The sequence below is a fragment of the Caretta caretta genome, chromosome 4 (genome assembly GCF_965140235.1).
Source record: "Caretta caretta isolate rCarCar2 chromosome 4, rCarCar1.hap1, whole genome shotgun sequence".
Lineage (NCBI taxonomy): Eukaryota > Metazoa > Chordata > Testudines > Cheloniidae > Caretta > Caretta caretta.
In genome coordinates, this window is record NC_134209.1 from 99,842,336 (window position 1) to 99,858,901 (window position 16,566).

The 16,566-nt window shown below is 39.8% G+C and overlaps 1 protein-coding gene across 4 annotated transcripts in view; it reads left to right on the forward strand.

Annotated features, from left to right (window-relative positions):
* Positions 1-16,566, forward strand: part of NMU (neuromedin U) — a 40,329-nt gene that overhangs the window by 7,775 nt on the left and 15,988 nt on the right. The window contains exons 2-7 of one of the 4 annotated variants that reach the window (XM_048847059.2): positions 2,286-2,344; positions 11,257-11,307; positions 11,411-11,470; positions 12,328-12,357; positions 12,462-12,512; positions 14,533-14,607. In XM_048847059.2, coding sequence (XP_048703016.2) covers positions 2,286-2,344; positions 11,257-11,307; positions 11,411-11,470; positions 12,328-12,357; positions 12,462-12,512; positions 14,533-14,607 — 326 coding nt within the window. The remainder of the gene's footprint in view (positions 1-2,285; positions 2,345-11,256; positions 11,308-11,410; positions 11,471-12,327; positions 12,358-12,461; positions 12,513-14,532; positions 14,608-16,566) is intronic. The other 3 variants (XM_048847060.2, XM_048847061.2, XM_048847062.2) reach the window with 3 other exon arrangements.

Genomic DNA, 16,566 nt, shown 5'->3' on the forward strand with positions numbered 1-16,566 from the left:
CTATGTCACTCAGGGGAGTGAAAAAATGCACACCCTGAGACACCTCAGTAAGACAACCTGAGCCCTGGTTGTAGAAATTGCTAGGTTAATGGAAGAATTCTTCTGTCAACATAGCTACTGCCTCTCGAGGGGATGGATTTACTATAGCAATTGGAAAAAATCCTTCTGTCGCCCTGGTAAGTGTCTATGCTACAGTGGCATAACTGCAGCTGTGTCACTGTAGCGTTTATACTGTTGATATATCCTAAAGTCTTGGGAATAGAGCTGGCCAGGGGGAGGGAGAAGGAAACTGCAGAGCTGGTGAAACAATTGTACTTGCTCTGTTCAAAAGTTTATACTGCTGGCAGAGAAAACTCTAACCAATACTCAAGCTTTCCTGCCTGGTGCTCAAAGCTTTTCATGCTACCAGGCTCCTGTTGATTAATGTAAAAAGCTTTGAGAATTATACAGAAGCAGCTGGAGCATCAGTGAAAGTTTTCTCTTGCTCATCGGCAAAGATTATTATCTGCTCCCCAGCTTTACTTTCCGAATAGGTCCTTTCTCCAGCCCCAGCTATCACCCAAGTTTGGATACATTAATTAAAAACATAAAAGAAAACTGGGGAATTTTAACACAAAAATATTCATTAATTTGTAGTTAAGGTTGCTACAGTGTATTTCCTGCCACTAACATAAACACTGAGAGGCAAGGAAGGTGTAAATAGGGCTGGCGGGACATGGCTTCCTATCCTGCCAAAATGGTTGAGATTTCAAAAATTTTCCTGTTACATATTGGGATGAAACTGAGACCCTTTTGAAGTTTTCATGAAAAGGGCATGTGTGAGAGACAAATAACCAAAGCTGAGTGATGAGAGCACTCACCTGGGATGTGGGGTATGCACATTCAGATCTCTGCGCTGCTTGATTTGGAGGGGAGTGCATCCATCGTGCTGAATTAATATTTAACTAGTTGTACAAAATGGAACAGCTTCAACAGGAGAAATTGAGAGAGACCCACCCCAGACTAGCCAGGTAGTTGAGGCACTTGCCTGGGAAGAAAAGATTCAATTAAGTTCTGTCTGATTTGGTGCAGGGAGTTGAACTTAGGAGTCCCATATCTCAGGTCAGTGCTGCAACCACTAGGCTGTTGATCATTCTCCCCTCCTCTTGCAGTTAAGATCAAAAATTCCATCCTGGACCTGAGAAACCTTCCCAACAAAAGTTTCAGCTGAACTGACCCTTTCCCGCGTGATGTTTTTCTTCTGACAAATTTCCATTTTCCAATGAAAAACCATTTTGATGGAAATTTCCAACCAGCTCTAGTCATAAGGCAACATTCACACCCAACTCAAAACTAAACTCCAGGCATTTGCCCATCACAATACTCCCTCATCCCAACACACTAATATGGTCCCTGAGAAACTCCTTTTCAATTCAACAATATTACCCTCAGTGCATACACCAACAAACTGTAAATTGTAAGGCTCCAGCTTGGCTCCAGCTTTCCAGTGTCACATAAATTAATAATTAACAGACATTTATTATCTTACAACAATCTTAGCATTTCCACATAGCATAGACCCAAAAGAGAGAGAATGCAAAGCTGATACACAACATTTTTATCTTGTCAAAAATGCCACCTTCAAAAAGTCAAAAAATCAAATGCTATCTGTACCACTCAACAAAATACACATAAAATATTTCACATGTGAACATATAAAATATTACATATGTTTAGTGTAATATGCAATAAATTAACAAGTCAGAGCTGTAGTTAGTACATTCATCAAAGAATGAAAATAGTGAGAGTAAGACGAGCTCTTGGAGAGCTATGGGACTCGATAGATTTGGAGGAACTGGAATGGTTTTATTTAGACTGGGATTTTAGTTGTCTGGGACTGCTAGACAATGTTTCCAGCCTGCTACTTACAGCTGAACACAGAGTTACATCAGCATGAATGTTGATGGAAATAGAATAACTTCCACAACTTTTACATATGGAGGGTCAAAATCTGCTGTTAGTTACATAAGCAGTGTAAATAATGTGAAATCTGACCTAGAATAGCTAAAATGTATGTACACCTTCCACCTTTGTGTAAGTCCATTTTCTTCAAGGAAGTTATTCTGAAGCTGTATTGTGAATGGCAAAATAAACTCTCTGCTCCAATGAAGAAAGCAACTTCATCAGACTACTTGACATACTATATAAAACTATATATATGAGATACTATATATATATGAGAAAAATCATTACAAATAGAATAATTATAGTCTTTGTTCTGTGGTATCCACTCTTTCTGTTTCCAGGTGTACCAGTGCCATCTCAAGAACTACAGGCAGAACAAGATTTGCAGCTGTGGAATGAAGTAAGTAGCAATATCTTCAAGTGTTGGATCAACCAGGTGTTTTAATAATATTCTGCTACAGTTTGACAGTTGTGGATGATTCTTGCTAATTTATTGTATAAAGGGGCAGGTATAAAAGATCAGACCACCACTGATGCATTATCATAGAGCCCATCCTCACACGGGGCCATATACTCCATATGACCCCTGCTACATGGCTGGAGTTTGAGAGCTGTGGTCGTTTCCTGACATCCTCAATCATAGAGACTTATTTTTTGGCATTCCACATCCTTTGCACAGGCTTCCCCCCAAAGAAGGAAACACTGAAGTACAAGAACTAATCAAGTCATCTCTGATCATAAGCAGAGTAGTTTCAGATTGGAGTGCATTGAAAAGTGTTCTTCCTACTGCTCTCACATGTACCAATCTTGCACTGAAAATATTTCTGACATACTGGTGGAGTCCTTCCTCCATCCCTTTCTACCTCTCCTACATAGATTGTACCCTTCTATATTGATTTTGGGGATGGGATGCAACCACTCTTTTCAGATTGCTGAATACTAAATATTTTGTCTTAACCCAAATACCCAAATGATCATTAGGCTGGGAGTTGGGAAGTTGTTAGAGCAAGGAGGAAATTATGTTGGCTCGTGCAGAGCTAGACTTGGCAGTGGGAGGCAAGCTTTCATTTAACTGGCAATGATTAGGCATATTTATGGGCCACAGAGAAAATATGTATAATAATGTAGAATACATACAATGTAGTGATTGTTACAGCAAAAGCTATTACTTCAGAGGTACAGTATACAGTACTAAAACACTTACTGAATCACATCCTAACATTTTGGTTCACTTGATATTGGATTATGTACTGCTTCAATTATATATTTTAACATTTTGGGTGCTGACTGATGTTATAGCATCTTGTATTCTCAGTTCTGAGTTTTTTGATTTATGTGCAAGTATTTTGATTACAATATTACATGTGTGTTAGGTGGCTTGAGAGCATTGTTCTCTTCCTTGTGATATGGACAAAGCATTGACATATAACACTTAGAAGGGCTTTACCTCAGGATATGCATACATTCACATCTGTCACATCCTTATGCTGTTAGAAAACAGGAGACTGATCATAGGAAGAGGATGCATTTTATATTATATATATAATATATAATGCATATTTTATAAAATCCTTATATATGCGCAGTAAGCTTACTATTAAAAGTTCAAGACATTTCTTCTAAAAGGATGTGCACACAGTACTAATAAAACAACAGCAGCCATATACTTTCTTGCAAGCTTAAACCTAAAGAGTAATGCACAATTTTTCTTAGAAAGTTAACAAATCTGGGCTCTGGTGGACCAAAGGGATAGGGATAGAGGAAGTTCCTGAGTCAAAGACCCCTCCCAGGGAATGCCTTGCTGCCAACCTCTGCTCCCTTTTAAACTCAGGAGTATTAGTGCAAACACCCGCACCGATTACAGCCATTGTGATACTGATCATATGAGTTGATGGACAATCTCTCAGGAAAATGGGCCCCAAACCACTTAGGGGTTTAGATGAAAAATCAGAAACTTAGAAGACATTGTTTTATACATCCCTGCAATTAGACATGTTATAACAAAAGGCTTGCTTCTGCTCTCATTGAAGACAAAGGCAAAATTCCCATTGATCTCAGTGGATGCAGGATCAATCCATAATATGATTAACTCTGCATAAAATGATATAACAATCAATTACAAAAACTGTGTGTTTTACAGCAGAGTTAATGTGGGATTGGATTATATATGGCAAGACTGCAAACTAATAAAAGAGATACAGCCATCTCCTGGTAGTAGGATCCTCCAAATCACGGTAGTCGTCTAGGTTATGAGAATGAGCAGTTCCATTTGGTTCCTTTTAATTCTTACTAGCAGATGACTTGAGAGATAGCATCCCCAGAATAACAGAATACTTGTCAGGTCTTACTCTTAGGCTATGTCTTAACCAGGGCCGGCTCCAGGCACCAGCTTTCCAAGCAGGTGCTTGGGGCGGCAATTAGAATGGGGCGGCACTTCGTGTCCCGCGGCGGCAATTCGGCAGCGACTGCTTGTGGTGGCAAAATTGCTAGAGCCGTCCCTGGTCTTAACTGCAATAATGGGGTGTGAGTGCAGCTCATAGAGATGTATTCAAACCATCTTTAATCTAGATAGCTTTAGTACCAAGCAGCGAAGCTGGGGCAGCACATACTTCAGTATGGTCTATATACACCCACTCTGAACCCTAGGTAATTACTTGCATGGTTAGCCTATGCTGAAGCATGTGCTGCTGAAGCTTTGCTACTCCAGGACCCAAGATAGCTAGATTAAAGCTATCTTAGTATGTCTACATGAGCCAGAATCTCACAACGTAGTTGCTGGGGAATTTAATGCACTTGTACTGTCTGTCTCTTTCTCTCTCTCACACACACACCTGTATGTCCTACATTAATACAGTATCTAAGTACTTCACAATTTTTAATCATCATAACACCCCTCTGATGTAGAAAAGAGGAGGAAGGTAGTGAGGAGATAAATCCGTAAAAATAAAAATTATAGTTTTTTTTTAATGTGAGTTCTTGATTTTTAGCAGTCTCTGAGTCTAGAGATTCTTCTCAACTCAACCATTTAAAAGTAGATTTTGGCTGACAGATTCTCAGTGTTGCTCTCCACTGAGGCCAAGATGGCCTACCTCTTATCTTGCTTAGTGTTCATGAATTACAATAACCCTCTAACAGAGACCTCCAGCAGCAGGAAGGTATTGCGCTGGGTGGGAATCAGGCTCAAAGCCTGGGATCCCAAAATATGATTTTTGAATTGGTCTATTTTATCCACTTCTGCTTTACACCTATACATTTTCAACACTAGGCCCACAGTAGCAAAATTTAATAATCTGTTAGTATTCCCAGAGTCATGGAGATTCAGCAAAAGGGGGTCGGGGAGACATTTTAACATTAAAGGCTATTTGGAGAGGGAGCCTGGTGAGCTACTAGCTTCCCCTCAATCTCTCCTAATGTTTTTTTCATATGATTAATTTCTGAGCAGAAAAGCTTCTCCTAAGGCACCTGAACTAACATTATTTGTATCTTCTTTTGTAACTTGTGCTTGCCAAGTAGTAGCGTTTGGAGTTCTTTATCTCTGATATTTATTATAGAACTTATTGTATTGTCCAGTCTTTTTTGAAAACCACTTCCCTGGAACATAATGCATGATTGAGAGAGTGATTGCAAAAGATATTTGTCATCTGGACTAAAAATATGGAATATTTTATGGAAAATATGTATGACATGCTACCGTACATTGCAAGTGACACAAATTTTACACTGTCATGGAAAGTTAAACCTCCTCTCTCTTTTTTTTTTTTTTTAAATTTCCCTACAGTAGTATATTGTGGTCCTGCATTCTGGGCTTTGGTAACCCTTCCTTTTTCATTATAAAATACGGTATAATTCCAGTTATCTGAATCCCTTTTATCTGAAAATCCTAGTTATCTGAAGCCACATTCTGTCCCCCATGTTGCCCTATATTAATCACCTGCTTTATCTAATCACTTAGTGCTAATCAACAGCTTTATATTTGTATAGTGGTTCTGAGCAGTTACTGAAATGTAATCCTGTTTCACCAGCAACAGCATATTGGCAGGACCATGTCAAAAAGAAAAAGATCTGTGCTGGATCTAAAGCAGAAGTATTAAGCGAACAGCAGCATTACTCCCTTCATTCCCCATATGATTGTATCAGCAAAACTGCAGCTCAGAATAGCACTTCCATAATTTATCCAAGTACCTGGTGTGACAGGTTCGAGCTAGATGGCTATAGGAGAGTAATAGAAGGCAGATATATTAGCCCCAGGCTAAGTAGGTCCCTTTTCCCTGGGTAAGGTAACAGGGAAGGTTCCAGAACAATCAGGAACCTTCTGGAGACAATTAAGACAGGCCGATTAGAACACCTGCAGCCAATCAAGAAGCTGCTAGAATCAATTAAGGCAGGCTAATCAGGGCACCTGGGTTTTAAAAAGGAGCTCACTTCAGTTTGTGGTGTGCGTGTGAGGAGCTGGGAGCAAGAGGCACTAGGAGCTGAGAGTGAGAACGCGGACTGAGGTGTACAAGCATTATCAGACACCAGGAGGAAGGTCCTATGGTGAGGATAAAGAAGGTGTTGGGAGGAGGCCATGGGGAAGTAGCCCAGGGAATTGTAGCTGTCGCACAGCTGTTCCAGGAGGCACTCTAGACCGCTGTATTCCACAGGGCCCTGGGCTGGAACCCGGAGAAGAGGGTGGGCCCGGGTTCCCCCCAAATCCTCCCAACTCCTGGTCAGACACAGACGGAGTCGACCTGGACTGTGAATTCAGAAAAACGGCCACGCTGAGAGCTGCCGTGAAGCTCCAAGGCGAGCAAATCCACCATTAAGCGCAAGACCCACCAAGGCAGAGCAGGAACTTTGTCACACTGGTTATCTGAAAGTTTTGGATGTGCCCCAGGCCATTTGGATAAATGGGAGTGTACTGTACTCTTGAACTTTCTTCACTGAAAATATTAATTACTTGAATTCATATGCCTTTGAGTCCCCTATTTCCCTTTCTTCACTCTCTCTCTCCTGGATTACTAGAGAACTGATCAATAAGTGTTTATTCCTGTCACTGGTGTTGTATGTTATGTAGGTGGTCCACAGTCCACAATCAGTCACACCTCCAGCAGGGCCCTTTGGTCTGAGTTCAACTTCCTTGGAATATATCTCACATTGGCAATGAAATTTTTAATATATATATGGCATCCCCTTTAAACCAACCCTGTGAGGTGTTGAGGGTCCTTAGTGTCTCACAGAAGGGGTGGCATACACACCATAGCTCCAGTGAGATATACATATTGTAAATCCCGAGGGCTGGCCCACAAAATTTTGGCATCTGAGTTGGGGAGCTCAAATGACGCCCCCATGTCCCCTTGCTTGGGCCAAATTTTGAAAGTTCTCAATTATGCCTTCGTCCTGTTCTTCTCCTCTCATGGTACTGCTCTGCTACCTACCCCAATAAAGGAGAACTAACAACTTAAAATGGCTTGTTCAAAAATTTTAAGTAACACCTAACTTTCAAACGCCTGAACAGCAAATGTAACTTTTCTTGTCTGCATAGAAAACACTGGCATTTCTATCTGTTTGAGTAATCAAAGTGGTGCTTTCCGTGCCTTCTTGGTTGCAAAGATTTGAACTGCTTCCTGCTGAAGGTCCACAGTCTGGGCCAGCTCATGCTCTGTTGAGATGGTTGCAAGGCCGACCAGCCTCTCCTGTGTCACTGTGGAGCATAGATGTGTTTTTATTAACTTCAGCTTGGAGAAGCTGCGTTCTCCACTGGCAACGGTTACAGGAAGTGTTAGAAGTATGCGCAGAGGAATAAAAGCATTTGGAAAGAGGGTGGTCATCTTATTTGTTCACATACATTTCAGCAGGATCAACTCCAAAGGCTGTTCTGGAATATATCTTGAAAGGGCTTTCGTTCATCTCCTAAATCACTCGCATCAATATCGCGCATGTCATCATTTGTCAACACTGTCTCTAGTGCCCTGCATGGCTGGTGTAGGTCTTCCTCAAAACTTCTCACTATACCTGGAATATCATACAACATCCCAAATATACTGCTGTGTTCCTTAAGCTGCATGAAACGTTCAGCTGACTGTATTGCACAATCTAGCACCTGGTTAAAGAATTCAACTTTGAATTGTTGTTTGGGGTCTCTTATGGGATTATCCCTTGCCTCTTAATCAAAATGTCTTCTTCTTTGGTGACTCTTGTATTCTTGAATGGGTGGGAAAATAACTTCAGTGTGAAGTTCCTCTGACAACTTCTGTGCACTCTTCAGAACGTTTTGAAATCCCTCATCTGACCGGTAAGACTGTAGGTATGACTTTGCTTTGTCAAGTTGTTCCATTGCTCCAGATATATCAAGGTCAACACCTTGGAGTCTCTTGCTTAGAACATTTATTTCAAACAGTATGTCATGCCACAACACTAAGCCACACAGAAATTAGAAGTGATGTATGTTTCTGGGGATTCCATTTCCCTCTGCCACTGTTCCACGAACAGTTCCTGTCATAGCATTATCCTCCATAATGGCTACTATGGCATCATCTATCTTCCCAATTTGGTGTTTAATAGGCTTTATCGCCTCCACTCGACTTTCCCATCATGTGGCACTCAGTGGTTTCAATGTCAGAGAGGATGTTCCCAGATGTTGCTTCAAAATTTGCCATTGATGAGAAAAATACATAGATGCTTTGAATTACATTAAAAAATTCAGCAGCCTCACTAGAAGCTGATACTGCATCACTGACCACCAAGTTCAATGAATGAGAACTGCATGGGACAAAAAAAGCTCGAGGGTTTAACTCGAATCCGTGTCTGCACTCCTCTCTTCTTTCCTTTCATGTCAGCACCATTATTGTAGCCCTGACTTCTCATGTCAGCGATCTCAATTCCCATATCTTCCAGCTTTTTAAGAAGCAGTAGTATCATCAATGCCAATAAATTGTAGAAAATGCTTTCTGACAGTCACCATTGCAGGGACATTTTCACTAGGTTCTGTGGTTGTTACAAAATGCACCATTAAAGTCATTTGTTCCGTATGGCTGATGTCAGGTGTGCAGTCCAGAATAACAGAGTAATATCTTGCCGACTTGCCACAATCTTCTCTTTGACTTTTTTCAGAGTAGCAGCCGTGTTAGTCTGTATTCGCAAAAAGAAAAGGAGTACTTGTGGCACCTTAGAGACTAACAAATTTATTTGTGCATCTGATGAAGTGAGCTGTAGCTCACGAAAGCTTATGCTCAAATAAATTTGTTAGTCTCTAAGGTGCCACAAGTACTCCTTTTCTTTGACTTTTGTTGCCAGTAACTGTATGATCTCATTTTGAATTGTTTTTCCAAGGTAGTCGTGTGTGTACATTTCTTGGGTGGTGACTCTTCTTAGATGCTCCTGGAGTACAGCATCAAACTTAGCCATCAGCACCACAATTTTAAGGAAGTTTCCATTGTTTGGCACATACAGCTGATCTGAAGTGCCATGCAATGCTAGGTTTTGGGTAGAAAGCACTCTCACAATGGCAATGAGCCTTTTCAGAACATTTTGCCTGTAAAGAGACTCTGATGCAATCTTCTCTTGATGCTGATCATCTATGGTAGCCTTTAACCTTAGTCTCATCTCAAGCTCTTTCCACCTAATGAATGCTCTCCGGTGATTTGCTGCTTTCTCATGGCATGCCAGATTTCTAGCCAGATTTTTCAAGTCCTTTGTTCCTGTAGAACCCAATGTGGCTGGAACATTAGATTGGCAGAGTTTGCAACAAAAACAGTATGCAGCATTCTGTGTTTGAGTACATAAGCCATGGCCTCTCCACTTTGTCACCATTGGGGACTTCACGCCAATAATGTGTCGGATGGAAACTTCTATTTTCATTGTCTTTGGGGAACATGAAGTTTTTCACTTGCTGTGGCCCAGGCAGTACAAGGAAGTCCCTCAGGCTACTGCTCAAGTGGGTCCACAGTCCTGGATCATCTAGACTTAAGGAACTAACCTCAGCAGCAGCTGTTTCTTGCGCCTCCATCACACTCTTCTCTGATCTACACTTTTTCTTCAGGAATGTGCATGGTTACATCCATTTCAGATGGAGATATGGATGTTGCAATAGCTGCCAGGTCACCTGCACTCTGATTAACTGGAAGATCAGGCATCTCCTCACCACTCACATCCTCACTGGGGCCGGAAGGCTCACCGTGAACATTTGTGTCTGGGTATCTCAGGAGAGTTCCTTCCTGCTTAGAGAGAAAAGCTTCCTTTGCGTTCTTTTTCTGAATGCTGCCTCAGAGGGGCTTTTTTTCTTTCACTCATGACTGCTGTTCTGTGCCAGCTAGAGTGGCTCTCAACACTCAATTGAAGGGGACAAATAAGCAGGCTGGTAGCAGGGCCTGAGTGAGGGAAGAGATTAGCATCTTAAGGGCCTAACTGGCTCCTACTACTTCAGTTGTAGTTCTCCTCAAGCCTGTTCTCCTCAAGTGGGTTCAGGGAAGCAGCAGGAAACAGGAAGCTCCCTGGGAAGCTGGGGATAATCAGTCCAGGCTCCTGGGGGTGCTAGAGAGGTACATAAGAGGCTCCTCCTCTCTCTCCCTGCAGCTCCTGCTGCTTTCTGTTATTCCCTCTTACCCTTTCTCCTGCCTGCCTGTTATGTCTCTTGTGCCCTCCTTCCTCCAGCACAGCACTCCACCATCTCTGTGCATCTAGAGTGGAGAGAATACATATGCACCAGCAGCAGACACAATTTTCTACACTCTGGGTCCTAGTGGTGCCCACCTCACAGTCTGGAACCTGAGGCAGCCGCCTCAGTTCGCCTCATGGTAAGGCCAGCCGTGTAAATTCCTAGGAAAGCTGAAATTCAGTCTCAAGGGCACTCTTGGGGAGCCATGGCCTATGTACCTCCTGCATGGCGTTATTTTATTTAGAGTCTGGAATCCCAAAATGTTCCAGCTGCTTCAGAAGAGATATCACAACCCCTGCCCAAAGAGTTTACAATTAGTTTTTAAGATATAACTGTCAGTGAAGGTGACAGATGGTAGGAAGTCGGAAAAGTGAGAAAGGATGAGGGGTGCAGAAATATGACCATGTGGTTACTGACATTGGGCATGTGCAAATCTCAGTTGTTCAGTCAAGGTTTTTACTTGAATAAAAATATATTTACATGCAGGGAACATGGGTGAAAGAGAGAGAAAATAACCCAGGTTTATGCTTCAGATAGCATGCAAAGCATATACAAACCACCTATTTTGATAATCCTGTCATACCTTTTGGTACACCGAACGTTATTTGAAAATGTATATATTTTGTCTGTTTACTGTTCTGTCTCACTTTCTAAGATTAACATCTCAATTTTTACAGATCGATGGTGCATGTTCTGCTTATCTGTCCATCATAGATCCTCATCCTGAGGTGAGACTAGTTAAAGCGCTATTATTTTAACTATTTATCATTGTTTTTCAAGTGCCATTAAATAGGCAATCTGGTGTCTGAGTTCACATTTCCTTTTCAATAGGCATCCAGTGCACTGGAAGAACTTTGCTTTATGGTCATGGGATTTCTACAGAAACCTCAGGTAGTACAAATTTAAAACTATTTCTGAATCATGATTTTTCAGTATACTAGCTGCTTGAAACTTTAGAATAAATTGAGGATCTATGCAAACAGTAATTATCCCCAGCTTTCTGAGCTGGGCAATCCTTGGATAACCGTGGATACTAGCTTGCCACAGCCTCCAGCTCCATGTTGTATAGTTACGGTGCTGCTCAGGTCCTGGAGGAATAGTATAAATCCATATCTCCTTCACTCTGCAATGCCTTATGGACCTCATCCAAAGCCCACTGAATCCATCTGGAAGACTGATTAGCTTTGGACCATTTGATTAGCTTTGGACCAAGCCCTATGTTTGGGAAACAATCTCTCTCCACTTGGAATATACAGTGTATGGAGTTTTTGTAGCTTATTGGTTAGAGTAACTACACAGCCTCCAGTGTAGGAATTAACTAGTTTCCTTAAGTTACCTGGGAGGGGAGTCTCCTGTCCTCCCTGCATTGGTACTTTACTTTTACTGGAGAATGAGGCCTCACACCTTGCTGAGTCATTAAAACATGAACTCCTTTAAGTCTATTAGTGTCTAAAGTTCTCCTATTCTGAATAGCGGAAAGAAGAAAGTGGCCCAGTAGTAGCATGTTAATGATTGTAAAGAAATGTATTTAATGACTAAAAAGGATTTATTTAGTCAAGTTTTCTGGTGGAAATCAGTATACAATACAGTTTTTGAAAGCAGCAGTTAACCACATTATATTTCTTGGGTTGTCAAATTATCAGAAGAGTAAAATGTTCCAAGAAAGAACCAAGATATTTAAAGTTACTAAAACTGACCTTGGCTTGTTTTAGAAATTAAAGCATATATACCAATTATTGTTCCCACAGGGTTTAGAGGAAAAAGACAACACCAAAAGGGTAAGATTGTCATACATATTTTAGGTCACACTTATATTGTCAAGAAAACCGTAACCATTAACCTGTCCTGTAGTAAAATCCCACTTCTAATTTTTTCTGAACAGTTCTTATTTCATTATTCTAAGACTCATGACTCAGGCAATTCAGACATCATGGTAAGTTTCGCCACCCTCTTTGTGAGTACCTGTGTGCTTGTACTTAAAAACAAGACAGTATTCCTCTTAGCAGTAGTCTTGGTAGTCTCTCCAGCTGGAGATCAAGTTAATAATTTGTGGAGTTTTTTTATGACACAATATCCTTAATATTGTACATTTAAACAAAATTAAGGAATATCCAGGGAATGGTGCCTGTCTGAACATTGTAACTTCAAAAATCTAGGAAGGGTGCCACAAGACACTTGTTTATCCTAGAAAAAATAAAACCATGTTCATTTCTGGTATTTTATAAACAGCATATCTAATATAATTAGATGTTGAAATTAAGATCTCATGTGCCTGATCCTCAGGTAGCGTTGACTGGTGTTGTTTCACCAAAGTCAATGGAGCTATGCTGATTTATACTAATTGAGGGGGTGGTCTTAAATGTTGACAACTATTAAATATATCTAATGAAGCATTTTAGAATCTTATATTTTGCCTAATTAAGATTTTTGGATTTCACAGTAAACAAAAAATAGAATAAATCAAATATCCTAATGTTTGATATTTAAAAATTTCTCATCACTCAGAGACTACATTTTGATCAGCTCTTGCTTTTAAAGTGCAGACATAACAGATATTTCTTTTCTATGTGCAACCATGCTCTTTCATTGTGCAGCACTGCTTTTTGAGTGTAATATTCAGACTTTTCACTTTTTGGTAATCATTCTGTCATGTTTATGTTCACTGTTATGTTCACATATATACTGCTCTATATGTTTCCACTGGGAATATACTGCATCATTGCTAGAGCACAGTACAAGTTATTTTCTAACCCTCCAGTGAAAGAGTGTTAAAGCTATAGTCAATATGTTTCCTGGTTGATTATCATCCATAGACCCAATGCAGCTTAGTTTAGTGATAGCACTTTGCTAGCTGCTTTGGGACTTTATTTGCTGTTTAGGTTTGACACTTTTTCTACTGCATGAAATGCTATTTTCTTTAGGCACCTGCTCTGTTTCTGTACCCTACAAATGTAGGAAAATGACTGTCATTTTGCCTATTAACTCTGCTGTAACTTTGATTAAATTACTATTGTAACAAATGACCTCTTTTTTGTTGCACTTTGTATAAAAGTAATCCGATATGCACTGTTTTTCCATGTTGTGAACCATGTTTTCTTGTTTAAACAAGGGGATCAATTTGGTCTTAAAAATTAGTTGAATGAATGCAGGTAATTATAGTTTGATTTATTTCTTGGAACAGGTTACTCCTTATGTAATAAATAATCCATATTGAGGCCTTGATCCCTCAAGCCTTGATCCTTTGATTCACTGCATGGGGGCACATTGCTCAACCTGCATGGAGCCCCACTGAGTTCAACAGGGTTCAGTGCAAGCACATCAGTGTGCCTGAGCATGTGAATTGCAGAGTCTGGGCCTTAGTTTGTCTTTCCCGAAGCTAATAGGACAACCAGCCGATTTTACTTCAAATACATATCTAGCCTGGCAGAAACACTACTAGAAATTACTTTTTAATAGAACAACATCACTTTTATTTCTGTGATTCAAACTATTTTAAAGAAAAATTAACTTTGAGTGCCAGGAAATTTGAAGCTCTTACAATAGCAGATAGTCTTAGAAACAGTAGTAATCAGAAACAGAGAATGAAAACTTCCCAAAAATGTTCTCTGCACAGTTCATTATATTAAAATCACAGATCTAGTAGTGCACTCACAAAGGCTGATCGAAATCAGAACTGGGACTTGCTCCTGACAAAACAATATACAGACTAACCTATAATGAACACAGTAGAGGAGTTTCACTTCAGTGCTCTAGGAAGTGTATTCCTAGACTAAATAAACAAGCTGTATCTTTCAGGTATAAATTCAGAGTACCCAAAAAGTTATCAGTTAATATCTTCAGTCCTTTGTTTTGCATGTTTTGTCCATAATCCAGTAGTATAGTAAGAGACATTCTTTGCATCACAAGACCAGGATTTCATTGTTGCTCATGTGTCTGTGTTCATGTCCTCTCAGTCGTCTGTCCTGCATCCTTTGCTGCAACTTGTTCCCCAACTTCATGAGAGAAGATTGAAGAGATACAAAGCAGACGTATGTAACTTTAAACTATGTATGTTTGCTGTGACCGTTGGTGCCTGGGGGGGCCACACTGAGAATGCTCAGTTAAGTCAAACTGCAAAGAATGGGGCAGACGATCCCCAAAAATGGTGGTTATTCTAATAATTAGATTCATTGAGGCAGCAACAAAACAGCTTCTACAATACATCTTTGGTTACCCCAAAGCCAGAAATACAGTTCCCTTAAAGCAATCCAGCCTTGGGTTCCCACCCACAAAGCCAAGTCAAATATGATGAGGATTACTGAAAATCTTGTCCATCATATATAAAGTTCTACCAATCCCAAGGGATTGGACACATTACCCACTAGGTCCGTTTCATAATAAAGATGGTGAGCTGCAAAAGGTTCTTTCCAGAATCAGTTCATCAGGTTATAGTCCAAATAGGTGGTCCATATATAGAGTTCAAATTCTTTCATGAGAATTGGCAGGGTAATCTAGACTGGAGCTGGAGACCTCAGTCTTGCGACTCAAACTTCCCCTGACCAAGCTTAAGCAGATCTGAGATACAGGATTGAGGCCTTAGAGTTCTTTTATAGATCTCTGGCAGGCTATTGATAGCCTCTTGACAGCAGGCATTTGAAGTAAAATCTCCTATTTCTGATGTATACACAGATAATTAGGTGCATTCGTCAGCATAAGCATCCATAAGCAGTTCATATGGAGTTTACTACAAACTTCAAAGAGAAATATAGACCATTATTACACCCAAGTTTCTTCTAAATGTTAATATTCCCTTTTAATCTCTGAATCAATAGAATACAGTAACAAACAGGAACCATCCGTTACAATGTTAACCTCTAACAAGATATAGGTAACCACAGACAAATAAGATCACTAACAATACAAGACTGCATTTCAAAGCTCTAGTCTATCTGACATGGCTTCGTTAGCTATTTATAAGGAATGGACCTAATTACCATTTATATTACTTTTCTAATATATCTTTAAAGGTATCATTTGGGTCATTTAGCCTGCTCATGTGTAATCCTTTCTTGCTCAGTGTCACACTTGCACTCCTACATTGTGTGGTTTCATTACTTCTTTCTGAAAACATCCTATTTAAGTGTTTCTGATCATAGCATTTTTTCCAAGGTGCATCACCACATCAGTATGCTATTTAAGTGAGGTTTTCTGTGTCCTATTTACTGGAAAATATTCATGCATCTTCGATGCTTAACATTTTTAAAAGAGAACTAAAATAACATAAGTTTAATAAGTAGTGCCCAAAAAAGGAACAATGACAGATGCCATATCCTGTATAATGAATCTAGATGTTTTATACAGTTTTTAAAATCTCAGGCAAGTGTTGTGCTATCATATAGCTTAATTTTGCCTAAGGGCTCTTTTTCTTTTACAAGACTGAACAATGTCTGCCTATTAAAATGTATTTATGACTTAAACACTTGTAACATCAAGAATTGTCCTAGTAATTACAGACCGAAATATGGCTTAATTTAAGGCACAGGTCAGAAAATACCCTCTTTTAATTTTTGCCCAGAGCCTCAAAAGTCTTATTTTTCCGAGCTGTAGAAACATGGCCTTTGAGACTAGATTCTTCTCTTGCTTTGTGCCTCTATTTTTAATAAGCTTGTTCAAAAAAATTTAGCTAGTGTAAACTGATCCAAGATAAATAGATAAGAGCAAAATAGTACACAGTTAGTCCAAATCTCCTCTTGCTTACATTAGTATAAATTGGGAGTAATGCCTTTGAACTCAAAGGTGTAAACACTGGAGTAAAACAGGTACAAGTGAGAGGAGAACCAAGGCATGGACATTTTTCTCCCAAATAAAACTCTTAATTCCATATCTTATTTTTAGACTTGAAGTACAATTAATCCATTAGATGTTTTGCAGACTAAAAAGTTTTATAGGAATCTAATAGAAATAACAGAATCATTTAAAAAATATTCCTGATATTAATATTATTATGG